The sequence below is a fragment of the Brienomyrus brachyistius genome, unplaced genomic scaffold (genome assembly GCF_023856365.1).
Source record: "Brienomyrus brachyistius isolate T26 unplaced genomic scaffold, BBRACH_0.4 scaffold65, whole genome shotgun sequence".
Taxonomy (NCBI): Eukaryota; Metazoa; Chordata; class Actinopteri; order Osteoglossiformes; family Mormyridae; genus Brienomyrus; species Brienomyrus brachyistius.
Window position 1 is genome coordinate 787,082 of NW_026042340.1, and position 17,485 is coordinate 804,566.

General features: G+C 42.7%; 1 protein-coding gene and 1 long non-coding RNA gene across 2 annotated transcripts in view; both read right to left on the minus strand.

The window, feature by feature from the left end:
- LOC125725335 (NLR family CARD domain-containing protein 3-like) overlaps positions 1–17,485 on the minus strand; it is a 55,941-nt gene that overhangs the window by 16,975 nt on the left and 21,481 nt on the right. The window contains exons 7-9 of the mRNA XM_049002195.1: positions 13,841–14,014; positions 12,455–12,628; positions 3,583–3,756 (exon numbers count right to left, since the gene is read on the minus strand). Coding sequence (XP_048858152.1) covers positions 3,583–3,756; positions 12,455–12,628; positions 13,841–14,014 — 522 coding nt within the window. The remainder of the gene's footprint in view (positions 1–3,582; positions 3,757–12,454; positions 12,629–13,840; positions 14,015–17,485) is intronic.
- LOC125725362 (uncharacterized) lies at positions 3,935–4,852 on the minus strand. The gene is made up of 3 exons (XR_007387457.1): positions 4,769–4,852; positions 4,601–4,656; positions 3,935–4,488 (listed from the first exon to the last, which is right to left on the minus strand). It is a non-coding gene; the product is annotated as an uncharacterized LOC125725362 (long non-coding RNA).

Genomic DNA, 17,485 nt, shown 5'->3' on the forward strand with positions numbered 1-17,485 from the left:
TAATGTGATTGCACATTTTATACTTCAACGTTTAATCTGTTGCATGTTATAAACTGTGAAAAGGCTAGTATTGTGTGTTTTCTTACAGTTTTTTTTCAATTGCTAAGACAGTACCATAGATTCTACTCTGTCTCTACACATACATGATCCATCCTTGGCATTGCTCTGGAGAAATATCTTGGCATACAGCATTCATTGTTTGATCTTGTGTCAATTAACATTATTTGTTTATTTGTTATGTGTTTTTTTACAATCTATTTTAGAAAGGGTCTTGATAGTAATTTAGTAAAATGATATATTTCAGTTTTGACAGTTTTACTAGCAGTTTTAGTATGTACTTATGTGCAAAATGGCCTCTGATAAATTAATTGAAGAATATATTTTGAAGAATTTAGTTATTGATTGCATTTTGTATGAAAGCAAAGCAAATTGCTTCACAGTTTAGCCCACATAAGCTAATGTTGTGGTGACTGTATGAAGAGTTTTGAGAAAGTAACTTCAGTATTGCAGTATATGTCTTAGCAATTAAAAAAACTGTAAAACTCACACTGCCTTTCCAAACTGATTGGTGTGAGGAGCAGTGACAGACATTCCAGACTGATGGGCCATTGACAGTATGCAAAGGTCTGGTGACTCCAAAGTCACTTCAAAGTTGTAACACTTTAGTAATCAAACCTCACACAATTCTTTGAATGTCTCATTCACCTTTGTGTAGCCAGCCCCTATGTCTGTAAGCTTCAGAGCTCAAAAGTCTTGGCTAGAAATGTTTATAATGTGATTATTTTTTATTGTTGTTTAAGAGACACAGTAAGATATCTATGTGTATATACTGTGTGTGAGAGAAAGGGCAAGTTCTCACAAGCATTCGTGATTGGTCATGGTGCTGTGAGCTCCACCTCCATTAGCCAATGGGATTCAACGAAAACAATCAACCTGGTCACCTCACCCTGTTATACACATTATGGGCAAGTTGATAAACTTAGGTTAGTTACCCAACACCCAAACACACAAAACAATGGCCAGTATTCCCCCTGCATGCTGGAGCTCAGATTTCACTCTCACACTCACATGTGGTTTTTTAACTCTTCCCTCCTGCTGTGAATATGAAAAGCTGATGCCATCAGCAGCCTTTCACACTGTCCCGAGGCCGTTTCACAGGACAAAACTGTATTTTCAGTGGTTGTTATGTGTTTGTAACAAAAATATAAAGACTAAGTTTTAATAGATTGTGTTAATTCCCAAGCACACGGTGTATTCAAATAAACGGCTACAAATGAAGCAGAAGAGTAATATGTACTTTCGAAATTAAAAAAAAGGCAGAAATAAAAAATACACAGGGATTATTTTATTTTTAAAAGTACTGGAAAAATACAGTATGATAACTTTAATTTTCATATACCACACTGTCCCTCGTTGCTTGACAATATCTTATCAATGTCTTATTACTTTGTTTAGGCCTGTAATTATTGTATTGCATGCATCTTGGGTCTGCCTCATCTCCAAAAGGGGAAGTTAAAATACAAAATTCACACGGACTAAAACACATCTGATGAGTAAGAATAATTTTCTTGCATGTAGGCATATTGTCTTCCTTTAGAAAATCTTACCAAGTATTGCACTGGCAGATTATTTTACTAGTTTTAAGCCATCTTTGGGATTTTGTCTAAATATAAGAAAATTATTCTTGCTTAGATTTTCATTTTGTGCAGTGGAGTTACAATACCCTGCGATGGGCTGGCCCCCCATCCTGGGTTGTTCCCTGCCTCGTGCCCATTGCTTCCGGGATAGGCTCCGGACCCCCCGCGACCCAATAGGATAAGCGGTTTGGAAAATGGATGGATGGAGTTACAATACCTGATTTCACCAGGTGAATAGGAGCTGAATTTCGACGTCAAGGTACAAATGGGTCACAAAGAGGATTCTTTCTTTCCGTGAATCTGGATTAGCAGTTGCACGACATTTTACTGTAATATGCCTCTCATTTGTTTATTTTTTGGCTTTGTTCTTTACAGTAACTTTTCTGGAGTACTGAATACGGCAAACATGACTGATAACTAATATGTAACAACTGTACAGTATACAAATATTTTTGGTAGACGACCATACTTTTTTTTTATTATAGTCTTACAGTTTCTACTTTGCATGCCAACAACTATTTTGAGTGGTAGTGTTTTCATTTATTTGTGAGTTTAGCTAGAATTTTAGGGTTTGTGCTTAGTGGATTGATTAAAGGAGAGGAGATTTTAGGAAATGTTTTAGCAATTCAGAAAAACTGTAAAATGTTAAGGCATGTCAGACTACTGGGTGAGAGGCCTCAGACTCCAAAGGGTCACAGTAAATACTTATTATGCTGTTTCTTTTATGTTCCTCTTTTTGAGTCTGATACTATGACATAAAACCCCAATCTATCTATCTAGTGCTACTTCATCATTCCATTCTCTGTGCAATGTATTGATGTACAGTACTGTCAGCAAAACAGCATGATACTACCACCACCCTGCTTGACCGTTGGTTCAGTGATCTCAGGTTAAGAAAACAACCTCATCTTGATCCCCTGTAAACATATCTCTTTTCATTGTGGCCAAGCAGAGAAGTTAATGACACATTCACACGTCATTGTGACTGCCCCCCACCCCCACCCCGTGAATATGCAGCCATCAGCAGCCTTTCAGACTGTTAGCCAGACAGAAAGACAGAACACACTAAGGAATGTGTCTGTTTTACTCAAGCACAGTACAGAACCATATGTTTTTTTATTTTTCATTTTCCACTCTGTCCACCTTTATTCTCCACAATCAACCGTATTACTTTGTTTAGGCCTGTAATTAGTCTGTTACACACATCTTGGGTCACTCTCCTCTCCCAACATAACTCTTGCTTGGACACGTTGCTGCTTTGTATCTGGCTTGGCCTCCTTGCAGATGAAGTATTTCATCATGTGCCAAACAAGCTTAAAATCTGTTTAATTTTCATGTACCACACTGTCACTCATTGCTTGACAATATCAATCTTAATACTTTGTTTAGGTCTGTAATTATTATACTGCACACATCGTGGGTCCGCCTCATTTCCAAAAGGTGAAATAAAATACAAAATTCTAATTTCATCAATAAACTGACTAAAAACACATTTTGCTAGTTTTAGGCCATCTTTGCCTCACAACAGAAACAATTTCTTAAATTTCACAGGCTATTTATTGCAGTGTAGTCCGTTTATTAATGAAATTGGAATTTTATCTAAATATAAGAAAATTCTACTTGCTTAGATTTAAATTTTTTTGTAGTGAAGTTAAGATAAGGTAAGTCACTTCAGCCTTCATAATCACTGCTCTCCCTGGTGGATGGATAAATCATTGCAAGTACTTTACACACAGAGAGGTAAGGGGCGGATCATGCCGGCCCACTTGTTCATTACATCATAGTGGGGGATCTCATTACAGTCAAGGTCCCACCCAGAACCCAGCAGGGGCCAGTCATGGACCAGCCAAGGACCAGCCGTGGTCCCATCATGGAAACTGGGGAAAATTCAAGCGGCTACATCTGTAAGTATCTGTAGCGTGTCAGACACACACTCTGTACTCACTTCAGCTTCTCCAGTTTACAGCTGGGATCCTCCAGTACAGCAGAGAGCAGCTTCACTCCTGAGTCTCCTGGGTGATTGTAGCTCAGATCCAGCTCTCTCAGGTGTGAGGGGTTTGACCTCAGAGCTGAAGCCAGGGAAGAACAGCCTTCTTCTGTGACTCTACAGCCTGACAGCCTGCAGAGAGATAGACAAAAACTCCCCAATAAATAATATCATCTCACCATTAAAAGTATTACTTTTAAGTAAAAGTGACTCCTGCAATAAATATTTAAATAATCACGGGAAATTAACAACGCATTCTGAACATTTTATAAGAACCTATACTCCTCAGAACAAGGACCAGATCCAGTTGATATAGAATCATTTTAAATAATCTATACTTACTCATATTAACCAATGAAATAGCAGATACCCTTGATGCACCATTAACATCAGAAAAACTCCATAAGGTTCTCAACCAAATGCCTAACAACCAATCGCCCAGACTGGATGGTTTCCCTGCAGAAATCTATAAACATTTTTGGGATGTATTATCTCCACTCTTCAATAGACAAATAAAAAAATTAAACATCCATCACAAATCCCATCACAAATGAGTACAGCGACCATTACAGTGTTATTGAGACCTGATAAAGATCCAACACAACCCTCCAATTACCGGTCATTACAGTGTTATTGAGACCTGATAAAGATCCAACGCAACCCTCCAATTACCGGTCATTACAGTGTTATTGAAACCTAATAAAGACCCAACACAACCCTCCAGTTACCGGCCATTACAGTGTTACTGAAACCTGATAAAGATCCAACACAACCCTCCAGTTACCGGCCATTACAGTGTTACTGAAACCTGATAAAGACCCAACACAGCCCTCCAGTTACCGGCCATTACAGTGTTATTGAGACCTGTTACAGACCCAACACAGCCCTCCAGTTACCGGCCATTACAGTATTATTGAGACCTGTTACAGACCCAACACAGCCCTCGAGTTACCGGCCATTACAGTGTTATTGAAACCTGATAAAGACCCAACACAGCCCTCCAGTTACCGGCCATTACAGTGTTATTGAGACCTGTTACAGACCCAACACAGCCCTCCAGTTACCGGCCATTACAGTATTATTGAGACCTGTTACAGACCCAACACAGCCCTCCAGTTACCGGCCATTACAGTGTTATTGAAACCTGATAAAGACCCAACACAGCCCTCCAGTTACCGGCCATTACAGTGTCATTGTAACCTGATAAGGACCCAACACTACCCTCCAGTTACCGGCCATTACAGTGTTATTGAGACCTGTTACAGACCCAACACAACCCTGCAGTTACCAGCCATTACAGTGTTATTGTAACCTGATAAGGACCCAACACAACCCTCCAGTTACCGACCATTACCGTGTTATTGAATCCTGATAAAGAGCCAACACAACCCTCCAGTTACCCATCACTCTCACTAATGATTACAGACTTGAAAATCATCACAAAAACTCTCACCACTCGGTTACAGACAGTCATTCCTACTATAATCCATCCTGATCAGACAGACTTCATCAAGACAGGACATGTCTCGGACAACATCCATAGAGTATTTAATTTAGTCAATATTGCTCAGCATACCCACACTAAAACCATGATTACAACATCAGCTGAAGAAAAGGGGTGACATTGTGGCACAGTGGTTAGCGCTGCTGCCTCACAACAGGAAGGCCCTGGGTTTGATCCCTGGATCAGTGTAGGTCCTTTCTTAGGGGAGTTTGCATGTTCTCCCTGTGTTTGCATGGGTTTCCACTGGGGGGGCTCCGGTTTCCTCACATGGTCCATTAGCATGCAAATTAGGTTCATTGGCATCTCTAGGTTGGCCCGATAATTGTGTGTGTCCTGAAGTGTGTTGGCAACTGCCCTGGGTTGGTTCCTACCTGTGCCCCTTGTTCCCCAGATAAGCAGGGGGGACCAGGGACTAAGTGCTCATGGTGACCAATAGATCCATCTTACAGTCAGGTGGACATTCCTCTTTAATACATTACATAGATTTGGTTTCGGAGAGTCGTTCACCCACTGGGTTAAAATACTGCACACCTCATCCAAAGCTACAGTGTCACAGATGGGATGACATCACCTGCATTCACACTCCTACAGGAAACAGATAATTATCTGCATGCTATGTGGGTCTGTATACTTGCTCACAGTGCACCATGGGTGTCACAGATAATAATCTGCATGCAATGTGGGTCTGTATACCTGCTCACAGTGCACCATGTGTGTCACAGATAATTATCTGCATGCTATGTGGGCCTGTATACCTGCTCACAGTGCACCATGTGTGTCACAGATAATTATCTGCATGCTATGTGGGCCTGTATACCTGCTCACAGTGCACCATGGGTGTCACAGATGATTATCTGCATTCTGTGTGGGCCTGTGTACCTGCTCACAGTGCACCATGGGTGTCACAGATGATTATCTGCATGCTATGTGGGCCTGTATACCTGCTCACAGTGCACCATGGGTCTCACAGATAATTATTTGCATGCTATGTGGGCCTGCATACCAGCTCACAGTGCATCATGGGTGTCACAGATGATTATTTGCATGCTATGTGGGCCTGTACACCTGCTCACAGTGCATCATGGGTGTCATAGATAAATTATCTGCATGCTATACGGGCCTGTATACAGCACCGCCCTCACCCCTGCATGCATGCCCTGCTACGGGCACTCTCACGCCCATGTACACTATTAACGAAATATCCCGTATTTTAAATATTATCTTGTATTTCTATCAGGTTAAACTGCTGTAATCCAGTGATGCGGTATTTTGGTCACATAGCTTTGGTTCACTCTGAACAGAAACATGAAGTTTGCCATATTTTGTGTCTGTCGTAACCAGATTAATTTCACTCCAAATCAGTTGGATTAGATAAAAACATTGAAAAAGTAAATAACATTTAAAATGAACCTGGCGTCGTTAAAATAAATATTAATTTTGTGAAAGAGACATGGTCTTAGACACTCCAGTCTGCAGGACAAGCCAATCAACAGTAAGCAAAAGGGGGCTTTAGCCCTGGTTATCCCTCCACCATCCACTAGGGGGTGTAATTGTTCTTTTCATGTGCTTTTATACAGTCATGGTTACAAACTCTGCACCTCACTACACAGGAGACACAATAAACAAATTTAAAGATGAATTTGACTTGTTTCTGCATCATTATAATTATTATGTTCAAAGTTTCACGATATCACAATAACATGATTGCTGTGAATTTGGCCACAATAATCGTGTAGTGAAAATCTGATATTGTGATATCCGAAATTACAGGGAAAGTAAAAATAAATTGATGGTTTTATGGTAAATGAGTCCAGATCTGAGGTCAGGTAGCAGTTAAATACTGACCTCAGTATCTCCATTTTACAGTGTGGAATACCCAGTAATACTGACCTCAGCAATCCCAGTTTACAGTGTGGAATACCCAGTAATACTGACCTCAGCAATCCCAGTTTACAGTGTGGAATACGCATAAGAACATAAGAACATAAGAACTATACAAACGAGAGGAGGCCATTCGGCCCATCAAGCTCGCTTGGGGAGAACTAAACTAATAGCTCAGAGTCGTTAAAATCTTATCTAGCTCTGATTTAAAGGAACCCAAGGATTCAGCTTGCACTACATTATCAGGAAGGGTATTCCATACTCTGACTACACGCTGTGTAAAGAAGTGCTTCCTTAAATCCAGCTTGAAGTGTTCTCCCGCTAATTTCCACCTATGGCCACGAATTCGTGTATTTAAACTAATGCTGAAGTAACTATTTGGCTGAACTGCATCCAAACCTGTTAGAATGTTATATACCTGGATCATGTCCCCCCTCAGTCTCCTTTGCTTGAGACTGAACAGATTTAGCTCAAGTAACCGTTCCTCGTATGACATTCCTCTAAGACCAGGAATCATTTTTGTGGCCCTACGCTGCACCTTTTCTAAGGCCACAATGTCCTTTTTAAGATATGGTGACCAAACCTGCACACAATATTCTAGGTGAGGTCTCACCAAGGAATTGTATAATCTTAGCATTACCTCCCTTGACTTAAACTCCACACACCTGGAGATATACCCCAACATCCTATTGGCCTTTTTTATTGCTTCCCCACACTGGCGAGAATGGGACATGGAAGCATCAACATACACACCAAGGTCTTTCTCATGATCAGCTACCTTTATTTCAGTGACACCCATGAAATACCTGTACTTTATATTTCTGCTCCCTAGATGGAGTACCTTACATTTATCGATGTTAAATTTCATCTGCCAGGTATCGGCCCAGTCACTAATTAAATCAAGATCCCGCTGTAGCTGCTGAGCCACTAATTCAGTATCTGCTACACCACCCACCTTGGTGTCATCTGCAAATTTCACCAGTTTACTGTATATATTGGTATCCATATCATTTATGTAAATTAGGAACAATAGTGGTCCTAAAATCGAACCCTGCGGTACCCCACTATGAACGCAAGCCCACTTTGACATTGTGCCTCTTATAACTACTCGCTGTTTCCTATCTGTTAACCAGTTATCAATCCAGGTCGCTACGGTACCTAAAATACCTGTCGCTTTGAGTTTAAGTAGGAGCCTCTTGTGGGGGACAACATCAAAAGCCTTTTGGAAATCTAAGTAGATGACATCATAGGCCTTCTTATCATCAACTTCCTGAGTAGCTTCCTCAAAAAACTCCAACAGATTTGTTAAACAGGATCTACCTCTCCTAAATCCATGCTGGCTATCCCGCAAAATGTTATTGGAGTCCAGGTAATCTACCATTTTCTCTTTGATTATAGCCTCCATAACTTTACCAGTTATACAAGTTAGACTGATTGGCCTATAGTTAGACAAATTACTTCTATCCCCTTTTTTAAAAATAGGCGTTATGAAGGCGTGCTTCCAATCAGAAGGTACCACACCTTCAGATAAGGATTTTTGAAACAGTAAAGTTAAGGGTCGGCAAATAATATCCCTCATCTCTTTTAACACTATTGGTAAGATGCCATCAGGACCCTGTGATTTATTTATTTTGAGCTTAGCTAGGCTTTGCAAAACATCTGCTTCAGTTATATATATATTAGCTATAGACAATGCTGGATAGGTAATAACTGGTAAATTACTAAGGTCCTCAACAGTGAATACCCGTGCAAAACTATCATTGAACTCATTTACTATATCAATGTCGTTTACTATTATAAGACCCTTACTATCCTGCAGATTAGTAATTTCAGGTTTTAGAGCTCTTTTAGAGTTAAAATACTGGAAGAAACTTTTAACGTCATCCTTAGCTTCCAATGCAACCATCCTTTCGACATTTCTTTTAGCTCGTCTAATATCATTTTTTAACTCAGTCTGTAGACTTAGATATTCCTGCTTAATTCTGTCATCGTCAGTTATTTTCCATTGCTGGAACAAAGCCCTTTTCCTCCTTACTTTATGCTTTATTTCCCTAGTAAACCACCTAGGTTGCAATTTCCTAGATTTATTCTTGCTGGAAACAGGTATGAAGTCCTCTTGCACTTGCAATAATGTGCTTTTAAAAAATTCCCAGGCCTCTTCAACAGTTTTGTTATTTAACTCCATCCAGTTCACAGTTTCTAGTTTTAGTCTCATACACTTAAAGTCAGCCTTCCTAACATTATATATTTTTGATTTGGACTTAGCTCTTCGAACACTAAACTTAACCTCAAATTTGACCATGTTATGATCGCTACTGTCAAGTGGTTCTAAAACGTCTAATTTACCAATCCTGTCCTGGTTATTAGAGAGAACAAGATCAAGAATGGCATCTCCCCTGGTAGGGGTGTTAACAAACTGAGTAAAAAAACAATCCTGTACTAATTCCACCATCTCCAGTTCATTTTCTGAAGAGCCAGTGACAATGTCCCACTGCATTCCTGGTAGATTAAAATCACCCATAACTACCACATCATTTTTATTGCTCATAGTCCTAATATCACTGTATAACAATCTGCTTTCCTCAGCAGCTATATTAGGTGTTCTGTAACAAACACCGACAATTAGGCTATTTGAGTTTTTAGCATCTAATTTTACCCATATTGCTTCCGTAGTTTTATTTATATCAGTAAGTTCCCTTGCCTGCAAGTTTTCCTTTACATATACTGCAACACCACCTCCCTTTTTTCCTATACGATCCTTACGGAACAACGTGTAACCATCCATATTATATTCTTGTCCATCCTTTTCACTCAACCACGTTTCAGTTACTCCTATAATATCATAAGAGTCCGATGAGATAAAAGCCTCTAAATCATGAATTTTATTCCTAATACTTCTGGCGTTTAAATACAGACAACAAAGGGTAGGCCTATTATGGTGCCCACTTACAATATGATTATTTGGGGCTTTCCGTTTCCCCCCACTGACATAGTTAACTAACCTCCCTGCCCCCCCAGTCCCTAGTTTAAACATTCCTCAACTACTCTACACATACGCCTCCCCAATACACTGGTTCCCCTCTGGTTCAGGTGCAACCCATCCGGCTTGAACAGGTCCCACCTGTTCCAGAAGGTCCTCCAATGCCCCATAAACCTAAACCCCTCTTTCCTACACCATCCTTTTAGCCACGCATTTAATTTCCTTATCTCAGCTAACTTAGCCTGACTTGCACGTGGCACGGGGAGTATTTCGGAGAATACCACCGTGGACGTTCTGCTTCTAAGCTTATTGGCAACTTCTATAAATTTATCCTGCAGAACAGCCCTTCTACCCTTGCCTATGTCGTTGGTGCCAACATGCACCACGACAACTGGATCCACCCCAGCTGGGGCCAAAAGCTTATCCACACGATCTGGAAGGTCTCCTACCTGGGCACCAGGCAGGCAAGACACCGTACGGGACCCTCTATCACGCGTGCACACATAACTGTCTACTCCCCTAATAATGGAATCCCCCACTACCACAACCTCCCTCTTCCTGGGGGGAGGGGGCTCCTCAGTGCCCAAGGGCCCACCTGCCTCCCCAGTCCGTTCCGGCTCTAAAGCTGGAAGAACCTGAAACCTGTTCGCCACAGTCACCTCAGGTGATGCTGCCTCTGCAACGTGTGTACGCCCCTTCCTGCGTCTACGACCTACGGTCACCCAGCTCTCTCGACCTCTCTGCTCTTCATTCTCCCCCCTCCCGGCTAGTGGCGTACACACCTTCTCCCTAAAAGGCGTATTAACTTGCTCCTCTAACTCACTGTTGCATTGGATGAGAGCCAGTTGCTCCTCAAGGCCGCGAACCTTGACCATGAGCGAGTCCACTAGCTTACATCGCTCGCAGATGAAGTCCGACTGGACACTAACGTCCAGAAGGGCAAACATGTTGCAAACGCAACACTGAGCCGGCCCCATAATTAACTAACTCACTATGACCCCGTACTCCCAGCCCAGTAAATTTATATAGCGTATTTAACTTTAAAGATTAATTCGCGTACCGTTAAATGCAATAAAGTGCCGAGTACACTAAAATAAGTTACTTGGGTTGAAACGGAACTTAATTATTATTTTTATTTAAAATTTTAAATCCGATAAATTTACTACTACTTACCAAAAGAACTTCTGCCTGAACCAAGTATGAACTAAAAACAAAACGAAATCGAAGTTGCTCTTGGGAGGTCGAAAAACCACAAAAACCCCCTCACAGCAGGCTACTGCCGGAGCGGGGAAAAAAGTGGAAAATGTCCTCCCGGCCCCGACTGGCGACCGAGCAAAGCTCAGGAGCAACTGTCCTTTTCTGGCGCTGAGTAACATTACCGACGTTAGATATTATTAGCTATTTCGCCCCGCCGGTGTTTTTTACTGAGTTAAACGCGAACAGAAAACGCAGCTCACTGCCCATAACAATCGCGCTGTTAATAAACAGACAGGACAGACAAGCACTCACGCCGACCAAAATAAGAACAATAAATAGAAATAACACAGCCACCCACTAAACAATTAAAGCACACAAACACTCAGAAAATACGTTCCAAACACCCCAAAAACAATCACAAACAATCCCAAAACAATCGCTGCAGCTCAACACCACTCTCTCACAGTATCCCAGCAATCTCTCGCAGCAATCCCAGGATGCCCCTACGCAGTAATACTGACCTCTGTATTTCCAGCTTACAGTGTGGAAAACCCAGAAATACTGACCTCAGTGTCTCCAGTTTACAGTGTGGAATACCCAGTAATACTGACCTCAGTATTTCCAGTTTACAGTGTGGAATACCCAGTAATACTGACCTAAGTATCTCCAGTTTACAGTGTGAATCCCACAGTCCAGCAGAGAGCAGCTTCACTCCCGAATCCTGCAGGTCATTGTCGCTCAGGTCCAGCTCTCTCAGGTGTGAAGAATTTGATTTTAAGGTGAAGCCAGCACCTCACAGAATCTCTCTGTGAGATTACAGCTGTTCACCCTTAAAAAAATACAATTTTAAATCCACTTTTTATACTGGAACATCAAATGAGGGGAATAGGGGCCATAACATAAAGGATTTTTAGAAAACAATTAATTTACTAAACACCATTTTAACAATCTTCCCAATTCTGATTGATGTCCATTATATTCTTGTCCATAACACAAGTTAACGTTAGCATGTTTAACTAACAGTACCGGTAACTTTGCGAAGTTACACAAATGAATTGCATGGATTATATGATTGAATGGATGTTTCCTGTTTCGCTGCTTAATTATTTCTAACATGGATCGAGGGCTGATAAGATTGTGGGATATAAGGAAGCAGGGCAAGAAAACAGAAGCTGTTTGTGTTTGTTTATTATGTAACTGCTGAAATTCATTGTGTGTTTTCTTGGTGTCCAGTTAGTTTTTTGTAAAAATGCATATTCTGTACTCACTGCAGCTTCTCCAGTTTACAGCTGGGATCCTCCAGTACAGCAGAGAGCAGCTTCACTCCTGAGTCTCCTGGTTGATTGTAGCTCAGGTCCAGCTCTCTCAGGTGTGAGGAGTTTGACCTTAGAGCTGAAGCCAGGGAAGAACAGCCTTCTTCTGTGACTCTACAGCCTGACAGTCTGTAGAAAAGAAATAAAAATAATGTTTTCTACAGCCGTCTATTCACATATAATTAGCTGTATAAAGTGGAGGAGAGACCAGCAGCAGTGATCAGCTCTCAGAGGTTTAGCGGCTGCTTGTCTGCAAAGATATAACAGTAACACAGTGATCCTACATGACTCACTGAAGCTCAGCTTTTAATCTGACATCCTGAATCACTGTGAATTAACGACCAGAAATGAGCATTTAATTTCCAAACCAAACCATCATTACGCTGGTGCTCCACGTTACCCTGCCTTCCGCTCCTTTTGTTATGTTTTCTCTCCTCCCACCTCACCTGTGACCCCTAGACACCGGCAGCTCCGCGTTACCCTGCCTTCCGCTCCTTTTGTTCTGTTTTCTCTCCTCCCACCTCACCTGTGACCCCCAGACACCGGCTGCTCCGCGTTACCCTGCCTTCCGCTCCCTTTGTTCTGTTTTCTCTCCTCCCACCTCACCTGGGAACAGACAGCAGTGTCTCCCTCACGTCTCCCGTCTCTCACACCCAGAGACCCCGACTCGGAATGAGGACGCCACTGACTGCCACCAGCCGCCCCAAACTTTCCTCTTCCTGCTGTCATTTTTATTTTTTAATAAACTCTGCCTCACTGAGGCTTTAGTCCAGTCACCAATCACTGCCTATATGTCCTTTAACTCATACCACACTACAATATAACTTTCCACTGCATGAAACAACTGAACTGTGGTTTGAAGCTGAAATTACAGTGAAAGTACAAATAAACTGATGGTTTCATGGTATGTGAGCCCAGATCTGAGGTCAGGCAGCAGCCTCAGTCTCCTCCTGTCTACCACCCTCCTCCCTCATCCACAGTCCTGTCCCAAGCAGACCCTGATGGCAGTGAGGATGAGGCCTTGTATGGATGTCAAGGGCAAGGAGACCAGACTGGGAAAGATTAACATCCAGAATTCTGTAGAGATCAGACTTAGAAAATCACTGAGCATCTCCTCAAGTAGAGGGGTGTACAGAGTCTATCATTTACTTCTTGTGAAAGTTCTGGATGCTGGTGAAAGACTGTGGAATACCCAGAAATACTGACCTTAGTACTCCCAGTTCACAGTGTGGAATACCCAGCAATACTGACCTCAGTATCTCCTGTTTACAGTGTCGAATACCCAATAATACTGACCTCAGTACTCCCAGTTTACAGTTTGGAATACCTAGTAATACTGACCTTAGTATCTCCAGTTTACACCGTGAATCCCCCAGTCCAGCACAGAGCAGCTTCACTCCTGAATCCTGCAGGTCATTGTCACTCAGGTCCAGCTCTCTCAGGGGTGAAGAGTTTGATCTTAGAGCTGATGTCAACACTTCACAGTGTTTATCTATGAGACCACAGCCTTTCAGCCTGGAACAGAAAACACTTTAATACACAGACATATACACATCCTACACTAAATAACTACACTAACTATCCTAGCTAAATACCAAACATTACAATCAGCATTTGTTTTCAATATAATTAGCAGCACAGCTTACATTTCAAAATGAATTACAGTCTGTAGAGTGTCCTGTGAATCCTGGCAATTTACTGCAGTCAGATCACTAATTGTGAGTCAGTGCAGCTTAGCTCAAAACTAGAGGTAAAAACATTAAGTACAAGCTATAGCCAAAAATCACAGAATATATAAGAATATAATTTGTCCCATATTTTCACAAACATTTCCTACCCCGGCAACATTTATCATGGGGCACCCAGCCTCCCTCCCCCCCCCACTCGGCAAATTTTATAGTCAGGGTACCGACGTTACACCCCCAACACTGTTGTGCTTCTGTTCACAACTTAAAAAAAAAAAAAACTATAAAATTAATGTAGAGCTGTATCTATTGGCCGGTCGTGCTTCTGCGATTCAAAGTCAATAGTTACATAGACAAATTTCACAGAGGTGGGCAGCCTTCTGAAGAAGATGTGTGTGTCAGTAACGCGCTCTGGCCCCATCCCTGCTAGACGTGGTGATGAAATATACAGCAAATTATCGCTGCTGCATCGCTGGCTGTCGGAATGGTGCCCGATAAACGGTGTGGGTTATATAGACAACTGGCGGATGTTCTGGGGTAGGCCTGGGCTTTTGAAGAGGGACGGTATTCACCCCTCGCGGGCTGGTGCTGATCTCCTGTCCAAAAGCATAGCTCATAGTCTACAGGCAAATCGCTGACTAGCCAGAGCCAAGTCCAGGCGGCAGGCAAACCGGCATAACCGACCGCCTGCTAGTCGCTAGGAGTCATCACCTAGGGTTCACATTACTGGGACTGTGTCTGTTCCCCACACTTTCAATGGTGGAGGTCTATTCCACCGTAGTGTATGTCGTAATAACTTAATAATAATTAAACCAAATCTAAGTATAGGTATAATGTAAGGCTAAAAATTGGACTTTAGAATGAAAGATCACTGGCTCCTAAGGCGCTACTGATAAATGAAATAATTACTGACTTTAGTCTTGGTTCTTATGCCTTACTGAGACCTGGCTTAGACCGAATGAATTCATGGCACTAAATGAATCTACTCCAGCTGATTACAGCATAAGCCTTGACCAGATGGCAAAGGTGCTGGTGCTGCTGCAATATTTCAGTCTAACATAGGAGTGTCTGAGCAAAGTGCTTATAGCTTTAGCACATTTGAAATCCTTCTTCTTAGCCTTGCTGACTCATCTCTTTGTAGTTCTACACTTACAATCACCAGCAAGGAGTTTGCAGATTGTTGCTGATTTTAATATTCAGACAATGTAATGTTGTGAAAACACGCTATACAAATAAAACTGAATTGAAATGAAATTGAATTCTGTGTTTGGGGGGTGAACCCAAAATTATTATTTACTGCAATATTTTTATACTAAAATGACACATATATATTTTTTTACTTATCGTCCAACCCTTATCAACAATACACTACTCAGAAAGCTATCAATCCGGTGAAATAGACTTTTAGAAGAAATTATTTTTTGAATGATTTATGAATAATGATGCTTCATTCATCCCCATGGGGAAATTGTCTTTTCGCCCCTCCCATCTTGCTCTCCAAGAGACACACCAACACATTTACAGGTGAGAGGAAGTTTGGGGTCACAGCGCAGGGTCGGCCAGCATCCAGCCCCCTGCAGCTCAAGGACCCAGCGATGACATCACTCTGCTGGCCAGGAGATCTGAACCAGCGACCTTCCGCTCACGGGCACAGAGTCATAACCCAAAGAGTCACGCACGATACCCAGTATTTACAGAAATGCTTCCTACAGCATCCAAAACTGAAAAGAATATGAGTGGTTTTCCCACCATTAATGAAAACTGGACCATTCTGTATGATGCTGTATCTTTGGTTATTTGTTACACAAAGGATGGTCAATGAAGTCTTGTCTTTACTACCTTCAGTTAAATCCATCCATCACCACTCATTTCCAACTGGGGTCACAGGAGGGAACAGAGCCAATCCCAGGAACAAGGGGTGCAGGCAGAAACCAACACGCCACAGGGCCAGTTTAGAGTCACCAATCAACTGCAGCTGCATGCTTTTGGGAGGAAAAACTCAACAGCATGTGAACTCTACACAGCAAGAGTCTATGACCAACGCTGGAATCGAAACCAGAATCTTCTCATTGTGAGGCGGGGGTGCTAAGCACTGCACCACCATGCCACCCTCAGTTAAATCAATCAATCAATCAATCAATCAATCCATCCATCCATCCATCCATCCATCTTCCGCTTAATCCGGGGTCGGGTCACGGGGGCAGCAGTCTCAGCAGGGAAGCCCAGACTTCCCTCTCCCCGGCAACTTCATCCAGCTCCTCTGGGGGGATCCCGAGGCGTTCCCAGGCCAACCGGGAGACATAGTCTCTCCAGCATGTCCTGGGTCTTCCCCGGGGTCTCCTCCCAGTGGGACATGCCCGGAACACCTCACCAGGGAGGCATCCAGGAGGCATCCTGATCAGATGGCATCCCACCTCATCTGGCTCCTCTCGATGCGGAGGAGCAGCAGATCTACTCTCAATCCCTCCCGAATGACGGAGCTCCTCACCCTATCTCTAAGGGAGAGCCCAGCCACCCTGTGGAGGAAACTCATTTAGGCTGATCTCGTTCTTTCGGTCACTACACATAGCTCATGACCATAGGTGAGGGTAGGAATCAGTTAAATCCAGGTTAAAAAAAACCTTGTTGTTGATGAAAGAGGGGAAATAAATTACATGTATACATATTCATTTTATATGGTAAATAATGTTAATCTATTACTGCCAGACGAGGTGTGTCGTGGGGCGACATGGTGGTGTAGTGGTTAGCACCTGGGTCACGTGTGTGGAGTTTGCATGTTCTCCCCATGTCGTCGTGGGGTTTCCTCCGGGTACTCCGGTTTCCCCCCACAGTCCAAAAACATGCAGAGGCTAATTGAAGTTACTAAATTGCCCGTAGGTGTGCATGTGTGAGTGTGCCCTGCGATGGGCTTGCCCCCCATCCAGGGTTGTTCCCTGCCTCATGCCCATTGCTTCCGGGACAGGCTCCGGACCCCCCGCGACCCAGTAGGATAAGCGGTTTGGAAAACGGATGGATGGATAATTTTATATTACTGCCAGACTAGATGTGTCGTCACATCCTCAGCCAGGAGCAGCTGTGGCCAGCAGAGGCCGCCAGTGAGCAGCCAGAGACAGCAGCCATACAGAAGCTCCCAGCTCTGGGCTCCACCACATGAACACGCCTGCTGACAATAACACTCACATACCACTTATACACCCTGTGGATAAAGAGCCCTCACTGTTTCTATAGCAGGTTAGGATGCTGTGCCTGTGATCAGAAGGCAGACTGGATGGGAACGGAAACCTCACTTTCTTGTTTGTTA